The following is a 24,886-nucleotide window of genomic DNA, read 5'->3' on the forward strand; positions in this document are numbered from 1 at the left end:
TGCAATGGTTGTAAGTGTGAAAAACAGTCATAAGTCACTTTTTTCAGTGTCATTGTAACTTTGAATGGTCACTAAGTGAACTGTTATAAGTCAAGAATTACCTATACAAAAATACAAAAAACTTCTTTGCTTGCAAAAAGCTGCCCTAAATACAGATCATTAGGTTAGAAATACCTGCAAGCTGGAGTTACACATCAGGCAGGGTACCAGAGTACCTTGAGGAATTAAAATAGTTAAAATGCAATGATATCTATCAACAGCCAACTCTTGCTCATAAAGTGAAACCCTTTAGCAAAGAGGTCATTTAAGCTCTCCAGAAAAAGCACATCCAGGAGAAGTAATCCTTAGATCCAGCTGCACCTCTTAAAGATACCAGCTGGTCTCACTCACCTCATAAGATATCCTAAGGCAGTGTTTCTCAACCTTGGTGACTTTAGGTCCTGTGGACTTCAACTCCCAGAATCCCGCAGCCAGCACAGCTGGCTGGGGGATTCTGAAAGTTGAAGTCCACAGGACTTAAAGTCACCAAGGTTGAGAAACACTGTCCTAAGGAAATCATCCAGATTTAAGGAAAGATCACATGCCCCACAGAAAGGCAGTAAAAAAATCAGTGCCAACACCAGAATGTTTCTTTCCTGCCTTCTTTACAGGATTAACCTTGTAAAGTGGAAAAAAACAAAAGGAGTTTTCTTCTAACAACCGATTCTCCAAACTGCTTAGAAAATTAATTACCAGTTCTAGTGAATAGGCTAGAACTGGTTGAATCCCACCTCTGGGTGTGACCAACTTGATGTCACTCGTGTCAAGGGGTGCCTTGCCTGGCCTCTCCTCGCCTCAAAGGCCTCAAGGAGATACAATTTCCCTATTTATGTATTACTACTGAACATCCAAAATACAGGTGAAACTCGAAAAATCAGAATATCGTGCAAAAATTCATTAATTTCAGTAATGAAACTTAAAAGGTGAAACTAATATATGAGATAGACTCATTACATGCAAAGCAAGATAATTCAAGCCGTGATTTGTCATAATTGTGATTATTATGGCTTACAGCTCATGAAAACCCCAAATCCACAATCTCAGAAAATTAGAATATTACATGCAATCAATAAAATAAGGATTGTTCAAAGAACAATATTGGACCTCTGAAAAGTATAAGCATGCATATCTACTCAGTACTTGGTTTGGGCCCCTTTTGCAGCAATTATTTTTATTTATTTATTTTATTTTATTGTCACTTATAGGCCGCCCTTTTCCCTGAGGGGACTCAGGGTGGCTTACAACTCATGGGAAGGGAGTGCAAGACAAAATGTAAAGTAATATGTGAGTACAAATAATAATAGCAATAAAACCCAACATTCATTCAACATTCGGGTGGGGTGTATGAAGATCTTATCCCCAGGCCTGACGGGATAGCCAGATCTTAAGGGCTGTGCGGAAGCTCTGGACTGTGGTGAGCAGGGGTGGGTTTCGACCGGTTTGCACCGGTCCCTGCAATCCGGTTGGTCGCCGAACCCGGAAGTAAGTAACTTCCGGGAACGGCGACGCCCCCCCGCGCCCGCACACCTGCGCCCGCTCCTTACCCGGTTTTTACGAATTCTGCGCTTTCCACGCATGTGCAGAATGCATACAGCGCCTGCGCGATCCTCCAGGAGCAGCTGGAGCATCGCACAGACACTAGTATGCATGCGCGCACCGCGTGCGTGCGCGAGGACGCCGCGTGCGTTCGCGAGGACGCCGCCGGCCTCGTTCCAACCGATCCGGTTGGAACGGGGCGAGAAACCCACCCCTGGTGGTGAGGGTGCGAATCTCTACGGGGAGATCGTTCCAAAGGGTCGGAGCTGGTACTGAGAAGGCTCTCCTCCGCATAGTCGCCAGTCGGCACTGACTGGCGGATGGAACTCGGAGGAGGCCCACTCTGTGCGATCTGATGGGACGAAGGGAGGTAATCGGCAGAAGGCGGTCTCTCAATTACTGCCTCAATGCGGCGTGGCATGGAAGCTATCAGCCTGTGGCACTGCTGAGGTGTTATGAAAGAGCAGGATGCTTCAATAGCGGCCTCAGCTCTTCTGCATTGTTCGGTCTCATGTCTCTCATCTTTCTCTTGGCAATGCCCCATAGATTCTCTATGAGGTTCAGGTCAGGTGAGTTTGCTGGCCAATCAAGCACAGTAATCCCACGGTCATTGAACCAGGTTTTGGTGCTTTTGGCAGTGTGGGCAGGTGCCAAGTCCTGCTGGAAAATGAAGTCAGCATCCCCATAAAGCTCATCTGTAGAAGGAAGCATGAAGTGGTCCAAAATCTCCTGGTAGACGGCTGCATTGACCCTGGACTTAATTTCATTTCATTTTTTTCATTTTATTAAGCATTTATAGGCCGCCCTTTTCCCTGAGGGGACTCAGGGCGGCTTACAATAATAGGGGAGGGGAGTGCAGGACAAGACACAAAAAGAAAATGTGAATAAAAATAATTAGCAATAAAAAACCCAAAATTCATTCAACATTCGGGAGGGGCGAGAGTAAAGTCTTATCCCCAGGCCTGACGGGATAGCCAGATCTTGAGGGCTGTGCGGAAGGCCTGGACGGTGGTGAGGGTGCGGATCTCCACAGGGAGATTGTTCCATAGCGTCGGAGCTGCAACTGAGAAGGCTCTCCTCCGCGTAGTCGCCAGTCGGCACTGACTGGCGGATGGAATTCGGAGGAGGCCTACTCTATGCGATCTGATGGGACGGAGGGAGGTAATCGGCAGAAGGCGGTCTCTCAAACAGCCAGATCCACTACCATGGAGCGCTTTATAGATGGTAAGAAGGACCTTGAAGTGCATCCGGAGACCAACAGGTAGCCAGCGCAGCTCACGGAGGATCGGTGTTATGTGGGCGAACCGTGGTGCGCCCACAATCACTCGCGTGGCTGCATTTTGGACTAGCTGAAGTCGCCGGATGCTCTTCAAGGGCAGCCCCATGTAGAGCACATTGCAGTATTCCAGCCTAGAGATCACAATGAAGTACAGTGGACCAACACCAGCATATGACATGGCTCCCCAAATCAACACAGACTGGAAACTTCACACTGGACTTCAAGCATCTTGCAGTGAGTGCCTCTCCATTCATCCTCCGTACTCTGGGTCCTTGGTTTCCAAATGAGACGCAAAAGTTGCTCTCATCAGAAAAGAGGACTTTGGACCACTGAGCAACAGACCAGGTCTGTTTTTCTTTAGCCCAGCCAGGTAAGACGCTTCTGACGTTTGTTGTTCAGGAGTGGCTTGACAAGAGGAATACGACATTTGAAGCCCATGTCCAGGATCCGTCTGTGTGTGGTAGCTCTTGATGCACTGATTCCAGCCTCAGTCCACTCCTTGTGAAAGTCCCAACACTTTTGAATGGCCTTTTCCTGACAATCCTCTCCAGGCTGTGGTCATCCCTGCTGCTTGTTCACCTTTTTCTTCCACACTTTTCCCTTCCATATAACTTTCTATTAATGTGCTTTGATACAGCACTTTGGGAACATCCAACTTCTTTTGCAATTACCTTTTGAGGCTTTCCCTCCTTATGAAGGGTGTCAATGATGGTTTTCTGCACAACTGTTAGGTGAACAGTCTTTCCCATGATTGTGATCCCTACTGAAGCAGACTGAGAGATCATTTAAAGCCTCAGGAACCCTTTGCAGGTGTTATGGCTTAATTAGCTGATTAGAGTGGGACACTTTGAGCCTAGAATATTGCACCTTTTCACAATATTCTAATTTTCTGAGAGGGTGGATTGGGGTTTTTCATGAGCTGTAAGCCATAATCATTATGACAAATCACAGCTTGAAATATCTTGCTTTGCATGTAATGAGTCTATCTCACATATTAGTTTCACCTTTTAAGTTGCATTACTGAAATAAATGAACTTTTGCACGATATTCTAATTTTTCAAGTTTCACCTGTACTCTATTTAATCCTATATGCCATAAGGGACGTAGTGTCTCAGACGCTGAGCTTGTCAATCAGAAAGGTCAGCAGTTCGGTGGTTTGAATCCCTAGTGTCGCATAACGGAGTGAGCTCCCGTTACTTGTTGGCTTTTGCAGCAATTCGAAAGCACATAAAAATGTAAGTAGAAAAATAGGGACTACCTTTGGTTCCTGACTCTAGGGGGCGGTGCTCATCTCCCTTTCAGAGCTGAAGAACCAGCGCTGTCCGAAGATGTCTCTGTGGTCATGTGGCCGGCATGACTAAATGCCGAAGGTGGACAGAACACTGTTCCCTTCCCACCAAAGGTGGTCCCTATTTTTCTACTTGCATTTTTATGTGCTTTCAAACTGCTAGGTTGGCAGAAGCTGGGACAAGTAACGGAACATCCACACTGAAGCAGCTCATAATTCAAATAAATGCAAAATCCTTTAGAGGGGAGTATGAACTGTATTATGAACTTTAACAGCTGTTTGGCAGCTGTAAAGACTGAGCTCCCAAGATTTCTGGAGATGGCTGCGCCCACGTGGAAGGGCTTGGAGGCTGCAATTAGCCCTGCCCAGCCTTTTCTTGGGGACCTGCGTCTTACAATAAAGCATTATGTAAAGTTTTCATCTGTTTGATTCTGTGTGTAATCACAGGATACACATGTAGGGAATGCTAAAATTCAACAATAAAATAAATAATGACTGTTGGAGTTAGCTGGGGATTAAAACTGCAACTGCATGAGGGCAGGAGGGTGGGGGAGGGCTAATGTATTCTTAATAGGGCCTCAGATTAGTTGAAACCCCTGAGGACCTATCCAATGGGACCAAAGGCGAGGGAAAGGGGCGTCGTGTTAGGGACCGGTTATAAAACCCCTTACTTTTGAATTCAGGAGTGTGTTTTTGGGCTAGAACTTACAGTTGAAGTCTTGCTCAAGCTCACCGCACTTTGCAAACTGCCTTTTTTGTTTCCTTTTATTTTTGTTAATAAAATTCTTTTCTTACCAATCCAAGTTTTTGTAAGGATTTATTTCCAACACACATGCCATCAGTCTCACACTTTTCTGGGTTTTATGGGCATACTGTCCTTGAAGTGAGATTTTTGAAGCATTTCTGCTCAGAGAATAATTTATATTATTACTGTAGTTTTGTCGTTTGCCAAAAGTGTCCTTTCTTAACAGAGCCAGATGAAATATCTTCCTGCTCTGCTTGAGCAAGTTGATTGATTAGAATAGAGATAAATATCTTAGAATATAGAGCAATGTAGATTCTAGTGTGAACATGGTTAGAATAGAAGCATCCTATGGTTGAATTTGTGGCATGCTGACAATAATTTGCCATAACTGATTCTTACAATTAGTATGTGATATGTGCAACTAAGGATGATAGTCTATTCCAGTGATGGCGAACCTATGGCACATGAACCACAGGTGGCACACGGAGCCATTTCTGAGGGCACGCGAGGTGTTGCTCTGTCTGCTCTGGTGCACATGCGTGTGCTGGCCAGCTGATTTCAGCCTTGATTTTCAGCTGCTTTTCACCCTCGAGAGGGCAAAAAACAGTCCAGCATGCAAACCAGAAGTCTGAGTTGTTTCCGGCCTCTGGAGGGCCTCTGGGAGGGGGGGGAGGCTGTTTTCACGCTCCCCAAGCTCCTAGAAAGCCTCTAAAGCCTGGGGAGGGCAAAAAATGGGTCCACCGTGCTGTCCCGTGCCAAAAGCGGGGGGAGGAGGGGTCATGCACGCATGCACACGGGGGGGGGGTGTCACTCGCACATGCAGGTAGGCGTTGTGCACATTGCTGGGGGAGGGCGCATAGAATTATGGGTGTGGGCACGCACACGCAGGCCCCCCCGCACTCTCCCCGCTTTTGGCGCACGATGGCAAAAAGGTTAGCCATCACTGGTCTATTCTATACACTTCACCTTGCTAAAAATGCTACAGGTAGCTCTTGACTTACAACAGTTCATTTAGTGACCATTCAAAGTTACAACAGAACTGAAAAAACGACTTATGACCATTTTTCATACTTATGACCATTACAGCATTCCCATGGTCACATGATCAAAATTCATATGCTTGTCAATTGATTCATATTTATGAGAGTTGCAATGTCCCAGGATCGTGTGATCAGCTTTGCAACCTGACAAGCCAAATCAATGGGGAAGCCTTAATCACTCACGTCCTCGTCACCTCAAGACTAGACGACTGTAATGCGCTCTACATGGGGCTGCTCCTGAAAAGCGTTCGGAGACTACAATTAGTTCAGAATGCAGCAGCGCGAGCGATATTGGGTGTACCAAGATACACCCACATTACACCTATCCTCCGCGAGCTGCACTAGCTTCCTATTGGTCTCCGATCACAATTCAAGGTGCTGGTCATTACCTTTAAAGTTCTACATGGCTTAGGACCAGGATACCTGCGAGACCGCCAACTGCCGCATACCTCCCAACGGCCGGTGAGATCGGACAGGGTGGGCCTCCTTCAGGTGCCGTCAGCCAGGCAGTGTCAGCTGGCGGCTCCCCGGAGGAGGGCCTTCTCTGTGGCCGCTCCAACCCTATGGAATGAACTACCTCTGGAGATCCGGACCTTACCCACTCTCATGGCCTTCCGAAAAGCCGTTAAAACCTGGCTATTCCGGCAGGCCTGGGGCTGTTGACCTCATTACTGAGGTCCAGCCCCGATCAGATTGGGTGCATGGTGATGTTTTATATTGTTTTTCTTTTCTTTTTTCACTAATTACTTTCTTTTGTTTTGTAAGCCTCCCGGAGTCCTCCGGGATTGGGCGGCCTATAAATCCATTAAGTAATAATAATAAAATAATAATAATAATCATATCACTAATTTAACAAACTGCAGTGTTTCACTTAACTATGGCAAGAAATGTAGTAAGATGGAACAAAACTCACTTAACAAATGTCTCACTTAATAACAGAAATTTTGGGCTCAAATTGTGGTCATAAGTGGACTACCAACATGGTTCCACCACAAAAGCGCATAGGACAAAATCGCGCTCGACAAAAGCGCGCTGTGACGTCATCACAGCGCGACGAAAAAGATCGAAAAAATGTAAAAATAAAGCTAAAACCTTCCCCTAACCCCCCCAAACCTAACCCTAAACCTAACCCTAAACCTAACTCTTAACCTAACCCTAAACCTAACCCTAAACCTAACCGTTAAAGTAACGAAAAACGTAACGCTAACCCTTATCCTAACCCTAACGCTAACGCTAACGCTCTAAAGCTAACCCTAACCCTTAACCTAACCCTAACCCTAACCCTAACCCTAACCCTTACCTTTATGTGAATCGGCTTGCTTTAATTTAATTTTTATTAATTTTTATTTGAATTTTTCGATCTTTTTCGTCGCGCTGTGATGACGTCAAAGGCGCGATTTTGTCGATCGCGCTTTTGCCGTCCGCACTTTTGACGGGTCACGTACCAACATTGATTAGAATGTTGACTTGGCTGATTAGAGCTTGGAAGGTGATTTTTTGAAACACTAAAAATTTTAAAATCTTAAATATTTTAAAATTCAAAATATCCAACATGGAAGCTTTGAAATCTGAACAAAACTTCAAAACCTGAGAAATGTGGTATTGACTTGTTCCCCCCATACATTCTTTTAACTTTCATCAGCATTTCCCCCCATCCAAATTGTTTGTCTTCAGGATTCTTGGAGAAGCTCCTAAAATTACCCTGCCAGAATGGCTGGGGAAAACTGACTTCAGCCACCTTTTACTTTAAACTCCACTCACCATTAGAGAGCTGCTTTTCAGGCCCAAAAAAGTTTGAATATCCATGTTGACATCGTTTTTGCTAAGTGCCCTGAGATCTTCACCTGGAGCACCTCCTGCAAGCAAGGAGAAGAATTTAGCTGATATTCTTTACTGGTCTTCTCAAATGAAAGAGCAACGGGATTTTTTTTCTTGAAATAGTTTCAACACGTTTTATTAATAGCTGCACATTTTCTAAATTGTTTCAAACCAATATACACGGTGAGCTTTCAGGTTTCAGAGCTGTATCTTGGGGCTAGTTGCAGGGTACTTCAATTTACATTTTATGACTAACTTTACTTAAAGGAGTGTTTCATATGACATAAGTCACGGAAACGCTCCTTTAAGTAGTGTTGGTCATAAAATGTAAATTTCCAATCCATGTGAAATGATGGTGGTGGGAATAGAGAGACAAGAGCCCTTAAATCTACCCATCAAAAATAGATTTTGCAATAGTTCAATCTTTGCCACCTTAACAGAAGTTTTGCCAGGAAAAAGATGAAAGAAATGATGGGACAAGAGGAAACATAACGTGAAATATAACAATATAGTTTTAAAATGGAGTAGAAATTCATCTGTTTACATTCTCTATGCAAATTAGACTTACAATACTTGTATCTTTTCCAAACAAATAAACAAACTCAATTAACCTATGGCAACACAATTCATGTTCCCATTCCAAATTTAGCCTTGTATTTGCCTGCATCAGAGTACCTCAGGATACTGAAGAAAAGCTTATATCTATACTCATAAAATTAACATATAATCATGTATTGCATTTGAGGAAATTATTTCTATTCAAAATGTAAACATTTGGCAGAAAAAGTCCATGCTTCAGTTCATATATTGTATTAAGAGGAATATACAATGTATAGTAGATAGAAACACTGAATTGATACTATATACTCCATATAGGCATTGAAATGGACAGATTTCTTGGACTTATAAAATTGTCTTTGAGGCAAAATAGTTCCACTTATTGTCATGTCAAAAGTACTTTCTGATTTGCAAATGTACACTTCATTTGTGCAAACAGATTTGTCAGAGTTGCCATCTTAGGCTTGAGCTTTGCATTTGCAAGTTGTCTGTCTACCATGAACTGTGGAGAGAGGAGTGGGATGAGGAGGGGGGAAATCTACCAGCTTATCGTATCTTCCAGAGACAGAAGGTCAGAGCTTGGGAAAGGAATGCAATGGCTTACCAGCCAGCCGTTGAAGAGACTGTTCCCAAAACAATTTATTCAAATGTAATTGGACAATAAGGAATCTTGAGAGGAGAGGAACCAGATGGGAAAAGTTAACCCGAAATTTTGGCATGTGAACTTCAGTTCTGGCTTTGCTACATTGTAATCCACCTGACTTTTAGTAAAAGTATACCTTTCACTACAAATGGAGTTGAGGGTCTTTCTTAGCTAAGGGACCAAGTCGGAGCAGGTTTAACATTAAGCCAGAACTGCAATAACAATCTACCTGGAAGAGTTATCTATCATGGGGATTGGGCAACCATTTTTCTGATGGTGAGCAAAAGAAAAACTGGGAAGAAGCTATGTTCATAACTGGAGGGGGTGGGAAAGCACGGAAACCCTGGAGAACTGGCATGGCCAATTTGGCATTGGTGCCCAGGTGGATGTGTTTGAATGGAGACTGATGGCCCATCCCAACTTCCCTAGAGGTTGTGAGAGCAAATAGCTTCCAAATGCTCTTCAAGGGTAGGCTCATGTAGAGTACCATAGTTCAACCATGAGATGACCACAGACTGAATGACTGAGTGCAATGAATCCTGATCCAGGAAAGGCTGCACAACATGAAGTTGTGCAAAAGCTCTCCTAGCCATGGCTGCCACTTGCTCCCTGAGCAGGAGTTACAAGTCCAGGAGAACTCCCAAGTTGTGAACTGGATCTTTCTGGAGCCATACCAGCCCATTTCAGAGTCAAAGATGACAAAATCCCAGATGCTGGAACCTCGTCCACCCAAAGCCATTCAGTCTAATCAGAGTTCAGTCAAAACCTGTGGTCCCCCATCCAGGCCCCCACAGCCTCCAGGCTCAGCAGGAGGGCAACCACAGCATCCCCTGGGTCACCAAGAGCGGAAATATAGAGTTGGGTGTCATCAGCAAACTGCAAATAGCTCAACCCATGGTGTTGAATGATCTTGCCCAGCAGTTTCATATAGATGTTGAAAAGAAGTAAAGGATTAAGCCCAGTGGCAACCACAAAATAACAACTGAGGGCTACACCTCTCCTGTCAATGCTAGCCATTGAGAAGGAGAAAGGAGCTGAATCAATGCAGAACTGTGCTGCTCAGCCCCCACAGCCAACCCAAAAGAATATCATGGTTGATGGTATTGAAAGCCGCTGAGAAGTCAAGGAGAGCGAGGATGGTTGCCTTACCCCCATGCTGCTCTCACCAGACATCAATCAGAATAGAACTGGAAGGGACCTTGGAGGTCTTCTAGTCCAGTGGTCACCAACTGGTGCACAGAGCAATCTTTGCATTTCTCTTGAGGAGCCCAGCCGAAGTTTCCCGTGCTGCTCGTGCTTCAGTGTTTTGACTCCAAGGGAAAGGATGGGGTCCTTCAGGCAGTTAGCTTGGCCGCCTGTTAGCGGAGAGAAGTGCCTGGGGTCAACCCTAGCTCTGCTGTTCATTGCAGCTAGAAATATCAAATATGGCTGAGAATGAACATTTTTCTTGTAGCCATCCCGGACACTAGATCGGCCTCCTACAAACTCTCGTCTCTTGAGGAGCGCTCACTGAAGTGGTGTGGGAAACTTCAGCCGGGCTACTCAAGGGACGAGAGTTTGCAGGGGGATGATCTCGCATCCACAATGGACATCAAAGCTAGGGTTGACTCCGGCTGCTTCTCTCTGCTGTAGTGCTTCCTGGATGTGGTTTACTGCCCCGAGTCCCAAGCAGTAGGAAATGATGGCTACTTGATGCCACCAGCTGGCACAAATATACTGCAGTGAAGGCAGAATGCTGATGCCATGCAAATGCAAGTAGCCCTTCACTCCTGCACCTTCCAGCCATCACCACTGCCACTTCGGCCCACTTGGGCTGCTCCCCCCACTGCAACAACACCATTACCTCATTTTGGCAAGGGCTGAATTCCTTTTTGCATGTTGTACCACCTGCAAAGTTGCACATTGCATGTGCCACCCCACGGGCCGGTCCCATATTCCAGAGCTGTAATAGTCACAGGACTGGCCCTTTGGTCATCCCGGAGCAGCTCTTCCACCCTGGTGCACTGGCCTGTGACTACTACAGCTCTGGAATATGGGACCGACTTTCCCACCAATGTCAGCAAGCCACAATCAGTCTGCCCCTCTTCGTTTTCCTTCACTCAGGTTGAACAAGCTTCTTGAGAGAAGGAACACAAAAGAAGTTTCCAGGCTGTGTGCCTGGACCAGGTGCTTTCTCTGAGGCCTCCCACCCAGAGGCCTTGCAGAAGCAGACAGGTAGGCCCAAAATGCGGCTGAGCCTCCCTGCTCCAGTTGGCTGTGGGATTTAAAATTATGAATGTGGTGGTCCCTGTGGTCCAAAAGGTTGGAGAACCCTATTCTAGTCAAACACCCTGCTCAAGCAGGAGACTCTAGACCATTTCACGTGACTGTGTCGTCTCTTCCTAAAAACTTCCAGTGATGAAGTTCCCATAACTTCTGAAGCAAAGCTGTTCCACATTAATTGCCCTCACTATTACAAAGTTTTTCCTTAGTTTCCATCCATTGTTTCTTGTCTTGCCATCTGGTGCTTTGAAAAATAAGTTGACTCCTTTCTCTTTGTGGCAACCTCTCAAATACTGGAATACTGCTAACCTCTCTAGACCTTCTTTTAACCAAACCCAAATCCTGCAACCGTTCTTCATATGTTTTTGTCTCCAGGCCCTCTAACATCTTAATTCCTCTTCTTTGTACTTTTTCCAAAGACTCAACATCTTTTTTGTAATGTGTAATCCAAAACTGGATGCAGTATTCCAGGTGTGGCCTTACTAAGGCTTTATAAATTGGTGGTTTTGATTCTATGCCTCTATTATTCAAGCAAGGATTGTATTAGCTTTTTTGCCTGCTGCCACACACTGTTGCTCATATTTAACTGATCATCCACTAGGACTTCCTTAAAAACATCTGGAAATGTCCCCTCCAGTGACATATTAATCAGTGCCTGGACCCAACCACTAGCCACCATCCAGGAGGGACAAGGAAATAACTGACAGGTGGTGGTGCAGTCCACTTCACAAGGCCAACAGGACCAAACTGTTTCTAGAGAAGTGGGCAAAAACCCTCCCTGAGCATCTCACATAGACCATCTCCATGCATGGGATCCAACTAAGAATGGATCCAAGTGACTTTGTCCATCAGGTGCTAAACAAACTCCTTTGCCCAGCCCTGCAGAAGATCGTCTAACACCCCCCCCCCTGACATACGTTCCCTCCCCCCACTTGTCCTCTGTTTTCCATCCATCTTTTTATGGTTCTTTTGTTCTGTTGGCACTCTCTTCATTTCTTCCTTTTTATGTTGTAAACCACCTAGAATAGCCACACAGCAAGATAGGTAGCAAATGAATTTAACAAATAAATAAAAATGTAACAAAGAAATAACATATTTTTGGGAGTGTAAGACACACTGGAGTATAAGACTATGAGGTTTTGAAGAGGCAAATTAAAAAAGGGTTTTTTTTGCACTCTGCAAACCTCCCCAAAACGGCCCATTTTTTGTGAAAATGGGCCCGTTTCCCCCACCCCAAAGATATGAATAGCCTTTAGGGGGCTTGCAGAGTGTTCCTGGAGGGGTGCCCCCCCCAAAAACGAGCAAAAAATGGCCCAATTTCCATGAAAACGGGCCCATTTTGTGTAAAAAAATTGCATGCATAGCCTTTAGGAGGCTTATAGGGGGTGTGGGTGGGGAGGAAATTGAGCCAAAGGTGGCTCGTTTTCCACTCATTTCTGCCTTCCCCAGTTCCCAGGAGCTCTCTGAAAGCCTCAAACAGGTTCTGCATCAGTAGTGGGTTTCAAATTTTTTTAGAACCTCTTCTGTAGATGTGGCTTGTTTTGTGGGAGTGGCTTGCTGGTCATGTGACTGGATGGGAGTGGCTTGCTGGTCATGTGACCGAGTGGGCATGGCCAACTTGGAAAATGTGGTGAAACTCACTTAACAATGTTCTTGCTTAGCAACCAATTTTTTGGGCTCAATTATGGTCATAAGTTCTCTTTCTTTTTCCTTCTTTCTCTTTCTTTTCTTTCTCTCTCTTTCTCTTTCTCTTTTTGTCTCTCTCTTTTTTCTCTCCCTCTCCCTCCCTCCATTCCTTCCTTCCTTTTTTGTGTGTATCTCTCCCACTTTCTTTCACCCTTCCCTCCCTCCTTCCTTCTTTCTTACTTCTCTCTCTCCAACTTTCTTTCTTTCTCTTTCTCATTCTTTCTCTCTCTCTCTCTTTTTCTCACACACACGCACACCATTTCCCTCATGTCTGCCACTGAAACAGAAGGAAGGACTCCTGCCTTGGGAAGGGGTTGGACTAGATTACCTCCATGTTCCCTTATATGCTTCTAGGTCTACTCTACACATATATGTTCTGCTCTGTGCCAGTTGAAACTGTTTTGCATTTGGGTGTGAGGGGATGTTCTTTTCCAATTTTTAATTTTTTTTATAATTTAATTACTTAAAACACACACTAAAATATTTCAATAGCAAATGTAAGAACACGCCAATCATACAGTAAACAAAGAACTAAAAATTGAAATATGAATTTGCAGAGCAATTTCTCTGTTAGCAGTATTCCAGTATTTGAGAGGTTGCCACAAAGAGGAAGGAGTCAATCTATTTTTCAAAGCACCAGATAACAGGACAAGAAACAATGGGTGGAAATTAAGGAAAAACTTCCTAATAGTGAGATGCCTGCCGTCTCCTTCATTTACATATGTTCAGGCAATGGGGAGGGTGGGGTGGGGGCTTTCCCACACACCTTCAGAGAAAGAAAGAAGGTGTGCGAGAAATTCCCCCCCCCCACTGCCCGAACGTGTAAATGAAGGAGGCTGCAGACTCCTTTGCCTTCAGCTATGATATCTCCTTTCGTTCTCTGCTGCCCGAACGAGTGAATGAGGAAGACGGAGAACGAAAGGAGATATCATAGCAGAGGGCAAAGGAGTCTGCAGCCTCCTTCATTCACACGTTTGGGCAGGGAGGGTGGGATTTTTCTCACACCTTCTTTCTTTCTCCAAAGGCATGCGAGAAAGCCCCATCCCCTCATTGCCCGAACGTGTGAAAGAAGGAAGCTGAAGGCTTATTTACTTCATCTACGCTATCTCCTTTCATTCTCTGCCTGCCTCATTCACTCATTCGGGCAGCAGAGAACGAAAGCAGATATCAGAGGCGGAGCGATTGGTGAGCCAGTCAATCAGTGAGTGGTGACTGGGGGCAAGCTTGGTGCGGACGGGCGGGGGAACGAGCGAGCGAGTGCCAATGGAATGGGTGGGACAAACGAGCGAGTGCCGAGCAGCGACCAGATGGGCGGGGGGGGAGCGAGCGAGGGGGGAGGGGGGAGGGAGTGTTCCGGTACTGTCCCACTAGTTGAAGGGGTTCTAAAACGTATGCTGAATTTCACCAAACCCTTCTGGCGAACTGGTGCGAAGAGGGAGCAACCCACCCCTGCTCTTCATGGTCATTTTGTGAGGGGGCGGGGTTTTGCGAGGCATAAAATGCTGTATTCAGTGTTTAAGAGGCACCCAGATTTTCAGCTTCTTTTTTGGGGGAAAAAGGTGCATCTTATACCCTGAAAAATATGATAATATTTCAATTAGATGTAATTCATATAGCATGCACAACTCTGAGCCTGTTGCTATGTTCAAGGAGCATGCAATATCCAAATAAAAAACCAAGTCATGACTTAATCTAATTACTCAGTTCATCCAATTTATAAGGACAGAAAACGTTGTGACCACAAATTACTTGGCACAGTTTTAGCCTAGCCTACTCTATTGTATGAGTCATATTGAACTAAACATGGCCTTACTGGAAAGATCCACCCACCCATCCATCCATCCATCCATCCATCCATCCATCCATCCATCCATCCATCCAATGTTTTTGTACACACTCCCTCCCCAATCTAGGGACTATATTGTTTGTATAGATGCAGTTTAAAGGCAATTCAAGTCTTGATTTCAAATTGTTATTCAACAAGCTCTAAACCACAACTAGTGTTTCCTCTATCAATATTTCTGCTTACCCAGAAATGGCCTGATCCGTTTATAATATTCACTGTATTCATAGTGACGATCTGAAAAAGCCCGCTTGGCTTTTGGATAGAGATGATCCTTGATGGCTGAGGAGCAATTGGATGGGTCAAGAAGAGTGGCCATCCTGCCAAGAAAAGGCAAGGTAAGAAAAAGGAAGGGATCTTGCCTCAATTTCACTTCTCCACAAGATTTTAAAAAATAGTGGTTTTAGTAATACCTAAGCTGCTGACCGGAAGAACTAGCTGAAAGGAGCAACATCAGATATTCAGCTTATTTTTGATTTTCTTTGGGATGGGCTCTTCTTCATCCATATAGCTGTGGCCACATCAAGAAGATATAGCAATAACACACACACACACACACACACACACACACACACACACACACACACACACACATATATGTTTTTTTAATTTGTGCTGATAAATAAATAAAGGGAGACTAGTATAGATCTATTTCAAGCTATTTAGCTCTCATCAGCTAGCCATACCCTTACTGGGATTTGAACCTGGGCTATATTGCACACTAGGTATACTAGGCAGAGATCTTAGCCATTAGGCCACAGGCTCTTATCCGTTATCAGCGAAGCCAGGGTGGAAGGTATCTATTAGATTTTTTCGCTGATAACGGATAAATCTTATATATATATGATTTTTTACAACCCCTGGTAAGCCCCAATTATGGGAGGAAGCTAACTGCTTCCATCATCTGTCAATCGGCTCATCACAAGAGTCTATCACGACAGAAACCCAATATTTTTACTGTTTTTACTGTTGCCTTTGTTATATTTGTGCTTTTTTTATTTGTGCTGATAAATAAATAAATTATTTATCAGCACAAATAAAAAAAATAAAAAAACAACACACACACACACACACACACACACACACACACATATTGCTCCACAGTGCTTTACAGCCAACTGGGTGACATTGGACTAGTCACTTTCTCTCAAGACACCTCACCTCACCCCTCCCAACCCACCTAATAAAGGTATGATACAAAGAAATAGATATATAAATAGATGTTGAAAGAATTCACTCACTTAATGATCCTTTCAGTTATCATGCTGAGCTGGTCCTCATTCAGGAGACAGACGTATGGCCCAAGCACATCCAGAAAATCACTATCAATTTGTGCTCCTGATTCAGTGTAACGCTGAATAACTGCAATTCTCTAAAACAAATAATTCCAGAGTTGGAAGCAAGCCACCTACAATCTTATGTTGCTTTAGTTTTCCCAAGTTAAATGTATTCCAAATGTACTAAAACAGCCACTTCTAGAATTTGGGGATACACCAGAATGCTGGAAATTACAGTCCCAACAGACCTGAAAAGTGGCAAGTTGGCCTCATACATCTGGATGGATTGCTCTTTTCAACTGCACAAGTAGGTTGAAATAGCAAGAGTGTGTGTGTGTGTGTGTGTGCGTGCGTGTGTGTGTGTGTGTATGTGCGTGTACGTGTGTGTGTGTGTGCTTGCTGAGTTCTGGGTATTATAATCATATAGCAACCACAAAGATCAGTCCAATATCCTCCATGATGAACCTTGTGATTCTTTCTAACCTACACTTCTATGAATTGCAATGCCTGGAATCCTTTGCCTCTGAAACTCAGCACAATAAAAGAAGGACAGTCCATAGCTTAGAAAATTCTAGGACACTTAAAGTAAAATAACAAGAATATAGCACACTCCGGGGTGGGCTCTGGCAGTCGCTACTGACAGTTCGCTCGTTTGCGTTTGCGCAGTGTAATAAAAAACAAGCAAGTGAACAATCTCAGGAGCACGGCAGGCCTGGGTCGCTGCCGATTCCAGCCACCCAGGCCACCAAACCACTACCGGTTCAGCTGAACCGGTCCGAACCGGTAGGAACCCAGCACTGGCACACTCACAATGTATGTAAACAAGGAGAGAAAAATGGCCAGGAACTTATAATCTATTTCTCTTTAAAGAAAATGACGGTTGTTTATAAGCACTAGATTTAGAAGTAAAGAAGAAAAAGACCTAGATATACTGGGTGCGTGATAATGTTTATATTAAAAATCCCATATTATCTTCATAATTACCAGCTTATCACTGGACACAGAATTCAATAAAGCACGAACTGTGATTGTTGAATTGATAGTCCATTCCTTGATGTTCTTTTCATCTATTAGGTTTCCAATGAGTCCAAGGTTACTGAATACAGCAGGAGGATATCCTTTAGGAAATATCTGCAAGGAGCAAATAATTATGTAATAATTGGTATCACCTCTTCGATGCACACATTTATCCAGGAGCTGATTCTGGTGTGGCCTCATGAAGAAGTTTCTGCAGAAGGATTTCTAATAGTCTTCAGGATATTTATGGGATGGGCATAAAATTTGGTAACTGCTTATTGGAAGCCCTGGTCCTTTTAGAATGTGTTGTGACATATATAAAAAGGTTGGGATTTCAATCACATTTGTGATTGCTATCGACATTTTTCTGACCCGCTAAGCACCATAGGTCTTCTGGCAATCATCAGGGGTTGCAGGAATGAGAGGCAGAGCTGGCTCTGAGAGAGAGAGTGTCAGTTGGTCTTACCTGAACTGCATGTCTCGAAGGTGGTGTGGGAGTAGTCATGAATGGGTATTAACACAGCCCTTTTGTCCTGGAGACTGAGGTAAATCTTTTTTAATGAGAATTTTGAAAAACAAACTTTTACAAATATTTACTTCCCTCCTCCCCTCCCCCAACCCCCCCCCCAACCTGCCCCCCCGATTTTTCTTCTTTTAAATGTTGTCATCTTATCGGACCTTTTCTTTAAACTACTCCCCATATATGGCAGGTCCAACTCTACTTCTTTTAGGAAAACCTTGGAGATCTGGCTTCATGAGGGACCAATTGGACCCTTCTGGTTGTATGAGTCACCATTTTATATTTATATTTTGTATTTATATATGGATTTTTTTACTTATATATTTTTTCTTTGAGTCACATTGTTTAAGTTTTTAAATCTTAACAATAAATAGATGAAGAATAAATAGTTAACTGTACTATTTTTTTTAAAAAAATGACATGTTTATTACCTCATCCAGTTTGTCCTTGACTGCTTGCAGTTGTTCATATGTGAAAGCGTTTTCTGAAAACACATTAAGATTGTTCACTAGGATTTTCTTAGTCAAGCACAATTTCAAATCCATAGGAGAATAAAATAGAAGTTCATCAATCTGGTCCTCGTTTAGTATCTCCTCCGGGATGACTTTATCCTTTGGGCACTCTGCTAAGAGAAAACTCATGAGTTAACCACGGTTACAGAATGTTTAGGTCTCTCCAGATTGTGTGAATAGAAGAAGGAAAACCTGCATGTTTTTCTAAACATCTTGGCAAATGTTTCTATTTATCATTTATATTTATTAAAAAAGAATCAGTAGAAAAGAAAACCCAAATTAGAAATCTTCCCAAAAATGGAGTTAAAAGGGGAGAATGCTAATAGGATGAACTGAGAAGTCCATTTTAGAAGTTTAGAAGTTTAATAGCATTTATATGCCGCCCGATCCTGTAGGACTCCATTCATTTTGAATCTGGAGTGAGGTATGCTTAAAAAAACTAGAAGCCTTATTTAATTTTGAAAGGTACCCCACACACCATTTCTCTCACCCAACATATTGCAATATGCTGTTCTGGAGTTCAGATGGAGGAGTGTGTGCAGTCTGTCCATGAAACCATAATCTAGTTTTTGAGGCATCAGGCTAGAAAGCCAGGGATTGTGAGTTCAAGTCCTACCTCAGCCATGAAAAAAAACAGTTGGGTTATTTTGGGTCAGTCCCTCTCCCTCACCCAACCCACCTCACAGACTTGTGGGGAAAATAGGAGGAGGAAGCTGTGCTGGATATGTTTACCATCTTGAGTTATTTGTAAAAATAATAACGGCGGGATACAATTTAAAAACTTCCTTTTTACAACCCTGCAATCCTTAATTCAGGGTAGAGTCTGGGTGACTGGATGGAGCTGAGCATTTACTGGCAGGATACAAACAAATAAATACTTTTTTTCCTTTTAACACCTACAATTCTTTCTATCGGGATGGAGTTGCGGTGACTGAATGTTTACTGGTTGGATGCCCTTCCTGATGCCTATGTGGAGTTTGCAGCAGATATTTTCTCTTTGCGCCCGGAGAGAGAAATATCTGCCACTACCTAGGATCGAACTTACAGCCTACTAATTGCAAGGTGAGAGCTCCATCTGTAGGCCACCATACTATTCAAAACAAACAAACAAATAAATCAAAAAGAATTCCTCACACTATGAAAATGAGTGCATTTCAGGGGGATTCACAGGAAAGTTAAAAATGTCAGGACCACATGACTGAAGCCCCACCCTTCACAGGAAAAGAGTGTGGCTTCAAGCACACAGCCACGGCTGCCGTCTTGTTTTTTCATCTCATCTGCCCCTCCCAGATGCCTTCTACCTTCTGCCCACAATCTGCTGTTGCTGTATGAGAACCAGTTCTGACACCCTATTAGGAAGCAACTTCACATTTTACATACCAATCTCTCGCTTTGTCCTGAAGGATTTAAGGCTTTCCCTAATACGTCCCACCTGATTTTTTGACAGATCAGAATGGAGATTGGAGTTTTGTAACCAAGGCATTAAAACATTCTGCAGAAAGAAAGAAGAACACCAGATGATGGAAAGTGCATAGTTTGAGAAATCCCATACTAATTTTGATAAACAGAGACAGGATTTTGCTCCCATTGTCAAGTGCACCTTGGGTGACTTTTGGAATTGAATTCCTGGAATAAAGGAAGGGATGCATTTTCCATCAGCCAAGGTACCTGCATTTCAACAACTGGTATTTCTATGTCCTAAAATAGAGAATTAGCTGCATCAAAATCCAAGTTGTTCACAATTTATGGATCTGAAAATTTTGCTTCACTTAATATTGGATTACAATTGGATACAGAACAATATGATTCCATTTTTTTTCTTTAGCCCATGATCTACAGATTTCTAGCTTAACTTTAGAACTTAACTGGATGGAATGTTTTGAAAGTTTATCATTAATATGAAGATTATTTTTACTTTGTTATTTTTCTGTTAAAGGCAGCCAGGAGAAATTACAGGTTGACAAAAAACTACAGGAGACTTGACATCTTACAGCAATTACTGATGAACATTTGGAGAAATCTTTTTTCAGAACTGGAATTGATCTTGGAGATCATCTAGTCCAACTCTAAGCTTAAGCAGAAATGGGTCCTATGCCATTTCAGACAAACGAGAGAGAGTTCTTTGTGCAACCATGTGGGTTACTTCTTGGATTTCTTACTTTTCTTTTTCAGTGGTATTGTGCTGGACTGAGCTTTTATAATCATAATTTTCAGAGTTTTCCAAGCCTCTTGAGTTGTTTTTCCCTTTAGGATTTTCACTCATGGAATCCTTGCCAAGCTATCTCTAAGTTTCTCAAAATCTGATCTTTTAAAGGGTAAGACGCTAGTTTGATTATGGTTTGTTGCTTGTGTCTGCAGTATATTGAATTCAAATGTGACATGGTCATTCTCCCCCAAAGTTCCTGCAACTTCAATCCCCTCTATCATTTCTTTTCTGTTAGTAAGTCTTAGGCCCAATATAGCTGTCCTACTTCAGTCCTCTTCCTTTTGAATAACGAAATTGTCAGTTAGATTGATCAGGAACTTGTTTGGTCCCCTATGTTGCAGAGTTTAAATTTTTAATTACAATTTAAATTAATTAAAATAATTTTAATTCTAATTTTAATACCATTAATTCTGAGATTGCTAGTTTACCAGTTTCTAGCCTGTGACAAAAGACTGCCTTGAAGTTGACATTCACAGATTTCTATTGAAAATGGTGCAATTGGAAATGATTCAGATTCAAAAGATGAGCAGCTTTGTAGCTCAGTCATGGATATCTGAATCATATTGATTCTACCTCCAAGCTCATTTGGGTTTTTTGACTTCCTTTCTCCTGGTAGAAAAGCAATCTTTTTTCTGTTTGGTTTTTTTCTAATGTACCTTAGGAATACTTTGCAGAATACTGGGATCCAGGATTAGAATCAGTTGCCTCAGTTGATCCAAAACAGAAGGTGTCCATGTAGAAGGAGGCCTAGGAGAAAAATGATGTCAACAAGCCACTTCTGACTGTAACAGCAAGTTCATTCGGTAGTATTCCTCAAGCATATCTAACACGATTATAAAATGCACCCAGATTGGGCTTGCCAAGAATATTGAATCATATTCTGACTAAGCAGGCTGAATTTGTGCAATACCAAAACAAAAGCCAGTTTGGTGTATAACAGTAGTGACGTATCAAGCTAGAAACTGGAGTGTGGGAGTTCTAGTACTGCCTTGAGCCCAAAGTCAGCTGGGTGACTTTGGACCAGTCACTTTCTCTCAGTCTTAGGTAGGAGGCAATCAAACATAGAATACTCACTGCTGAACTGCATCCTGTTAGACAGGACCCAATGCTAAAGTCTGTCAAAATCCTTCTGAATCTTGAGCCTATCTTTCAAAAATGTTAGCAATTTCTCCCAGCTTCATGTCATTTGCAAATTTGATGAATCCCTTTCTATCTCCTCATCTAGATAATTTTTAGACGTTGAAGATTACTGGGCCCAAGAGAAACCATGCTTTCCTCCATGTAGATGTGGCTAGGGAATGGAGTTGATCAGCCAATTATGAATCCATCCAGTGATACTATACTCTATCCCATAGTTTTCTTTCTTAGCTAGAAGTTGTCAGGCCTGCAGCCATCTTTTCTTTTGGATCTGAGGCCTGCCACACTTTCTATTATTCTACTAGGCATTTTCTATTGTGGGAAAATGGGAGGGGGGATTATATGGAGTTAGATGTAGCCATAACAAAATTCTTTCTAAAAAGCCAAGGTCATCCTTTGTCTCTGCACCTCTGCACCTGACTGGAACTGGATGTGTGGAAGTTGTCACCATGTGATGGACTTGTGGGTGTGGGGGCAAGATCTTAAACTTTCAACTGGGTGGGGAAAACTGGGAATCTTTCAGATTTGGATTTTCCCAGATGTAACGACATGGCTCTCTTAATAAATTGTAACTCTGGGCAATACATTGCCTTGGACTCTGATTTAATTTTGGATGCTATTTGGAAAGCTGACATTAACCTGAATCTAGCACAAGTATTAAAATACTTCATCAGCTACCTCGAATTTTGGGGCGCTGTCTGGGGTCCTGAGCCCCAGCACCAACCCGAAACTGGGTGGTGTAAAGACTCAGGGAAGATGGAGGAAGAGAAGAAGCCCATGGAGGGAGCAGTAGATGACAGAACTCTGCAAGATGAAGCTGTGGGATTCACTTCCCCTAAGGAGTTGCTGTTGGAGCCACATATGGGTGCGGGATTGGCTTTGACCCATGAGTGTAGGGGACTAAAGCAGATGCTGACAGGGCATTCCGAAGATTGGGGATTCCTACCACCATCCCGCAGTCCCTTGCTGGACAGCCTTCCAGACCAATTTGGACAGCTTAACGTGAGTGGAACCAACCCTTTCCTTAGCTCTGAGCCATTCAAGTATACCCTGGCCCAGCCAAAGTTCACCTTCCTGGGTCGAGACTCCACAATACCTTGGAGTGGGGATTCATGCTCTTTCCATACTGTGAAAAGCGGGTCAGCCCACAATCTTGCTGCTGGAACAACACCAACGGCAGCCCCCCTTCATCCTGGAGCACAGATGACACAGCACCTGGGCTGAGGTAGTCTACCCAGCCAGCAGCAAAGCATTTGGGGGGATCTGACCCCTAACTAGCCATTGGTGTTTGGGTTGCAGCCAATGAGTCAAGCCCTAATGGGGTGGGCTTTCTTCCCAGACCATGGATGGGTGCAGTACCAGTAGACGCCAGCCTCCCCTCAGCAGATGGCACCGATGCAAACGTTTGGGGTATTTCAACCCCATGTAGTGATGCCTCAAGCGGTTCCAGTCCAACCACAACCACAGGGGCAGTCCCAAGCTGCAATGCCCCAGCAGATTCCTACCCGACAGCAGCTGCCAGGACTAGTGCTGCAAGGGGGGGGGACCTCAAGTGCCCACACAAATCCAGGCGCCAGCCCCACCGGCTCCCGTGTCTCCCTAATTTTGGGTGACATTTGATGGGACCCCTGGAAAGTTAGCCTACTTTCTAAATTGAGTCTGAGCACACATTGATCAATTGATCGATTTGGAGATCAATACCCTTCCAACCAAGAGCTGGTTTAGGCCATAACAGAGGGGATCAACGAGGGGGAGGCTTCCAAATGGGTAGCAGAGCTGCATGATGAGGCAGCTCCTGAATTAGAAGACACTGACGGATTTATTCAACTGATGCAGATCCGATTCAATAATGTGACCCAACATGTGGAAGCAGAAGAGCACATTCAAGGGTTGTGGCAGACTGTCTGTCCCATGAAGGAATTAGTTTGGGAGTTTAGAAGAGCAGCTGGAAAGCTATGGGGCTGTCCAAAACCATTCCTTGTGCACATGCTCAAAGATGCCCTAGATCCTGAACTGAGAAAGCATGCAGCATTAGAGTGCCGGAGTATACCCAGAATTGGTACACTACCACAGTTATTCTGGACCACAAACTTCACCCCCATCGAACGCTTATGGTTGAAAAGCCTACCTGAAGACCTCTGGGCCACCAAACTCAAACAAAGCAAACAATACCCCCAAAATCGGCAGGAGCAATAAAGTGCTATTGGTGGGGTCAACATGGGCATAGAGCATCAGAATGCTTGGCCCTGCCCCACTGCCACAGCAGTGAACCCAAGCAGTGGAAACCTGCCAATGGAACAAAGAGGGCCCCACAAAAACCACCCGAAAAGAGTTGCCTTGGCCACCAAATGGAAGGAGCCTCTCCACAGCTTGAGAAGACGGAGACACTGCCAGATGGTGAAACTCTCCAGGCTCAGAGGAGGAAAACAACTGCGAAGATGACCCGATGGTAAGTGCAGCCATCCGCCCCTTTGCCATCAAAGCTAAACTTATTGTGCCCAAGACGGGGGTAGAAGGGGAATTTGTTGATATGGGCTGCACTCAGTGCCTAATTAGCATGTCCATTGTAGAACAGCTGGGCATACGCACAAGACCCATAGCCCATCAATTTTGAGCAAGTTGATTTGATGCTAATCAGAGAAACCCCGGCCAAGGTAATCATCAAGTTCGTGATGTTGCAGATAGAGCGCCACCATGAACTCCTCAGATTCATCATAGTGCCAAAAATGAATGAATTGATCATTTTGGGGCTGGACAAATGGGCACCCACCATAAAGTGGTAGGATGCCTACCAAAAGGTAACCATAGGCATCGGCCTGCTATCCCCAGTGAGGCCAGATAGCCACCCAGTGACCATCGGGTCCCCCAAGGCAGACAGTCTAGAGCCTGCCATCCTGGCAGCAGAAGCTAAACCACCAGGCATCCAGCAAATCCCAAAAGAATACCAGGACTTGGAAGGGGTTTTTAGTGAGGAAGACTGCAACTATACCTCATTGACCTACCGATTGTGTGATAGAGTTAGTGCCAGAGGCAAACCTACCAAAGCCTAAGATGTACTCCATGACCCCTAAAGAAATGGCAGAATTAAGGAAATACATTGATGCCAATTTGGAGTGGGGCTTTAGCCAATCAGCCAAGTCTAAAGTAGCTGCCCCATTCTCTTTAAAGAGAAGAAAGATGCAGGTGTGTGTGTGTGATTGTGCATTGACTTCCGGGGGATTAACGCCGTTTGCGTAGAAAACACATTCCCCCTACCCCTCATGAAGGGCATGTTGAATCACCTAGCCAAAGGCAAGGTGTTCACCAACCTGGAATTGAGAGAGGCGTATTACCACATACAAATCCGGGAGGAGGATGAATGGAAGACGGCATTCATCTGCCCCCTTGGTAGTTTCCAGTTCAAAGTCATGCCGTTTGGCTTTCAAGGGGCTCTTGCAGTCTTCATGCAATTCATCAATGAGGTGCTGCATGAGTACCTTT

General features: G+C 43.9%; 1 protein-coding gene across 1 annotated transcript in view; it reads right to left on the minus strand.

Moving 5' to 3' along the window:
- Window positions 1–24,886, minus strand: part of MSLN (mesothelin) — a 42,895-nt gene that overhangs the window by 8,739 nt on the left and 9,270 nt on the right. The window contains exons 5-11 of the mRNA XM_087729493.1: window positions 20,926–21,016; window positions 19,444–19,555; window positions 17,983–18,176; window positions 16,999–17,145; window positions 15,979–16,109; window positions 14,924–15,057; window positions 7,689–7,783 (exon numbers count right to left, since the gene is read on the minus strand). Coding sequence (XP_087585619.1) covers window positions 7,689–7,783; window positions 14,924–15,057; window positions 15,979–16,109; window positions 16,999–17,145; window positions 17,983–18,176; window positions 19,444–19,555; window positions 20,926–21,016 — 904 coding nt within the window. The remainder of the gene's footprint in view (window positions 1–7,688; window positions 7,784–14,923; window positions 15,058–15,978; window positions 16,110–16,998; window positions 17,146–17,982; window positions 18,177–19,443; window positions 19,556–20,925; window positions 21,017–24,886) is intronic.

Source organism: Thamnophis sirtalis, unplaced genomic scaffold, assembly GCF_051295495.1.
Source record: "Thamnophis sirtalis isolate CommonGarterSnake01/CBP01778 unplaced genomic scaffold, rThaSir2_p1.2 scaffold_14, whole genome shotgun sequence".
Classification (NCBI taxonomy): Eukaryota; Metazoa; Chordata; class Lepidosauria; order Squamata; family Natricidae; genus Thamnophis; species Thamnophis sirtalis.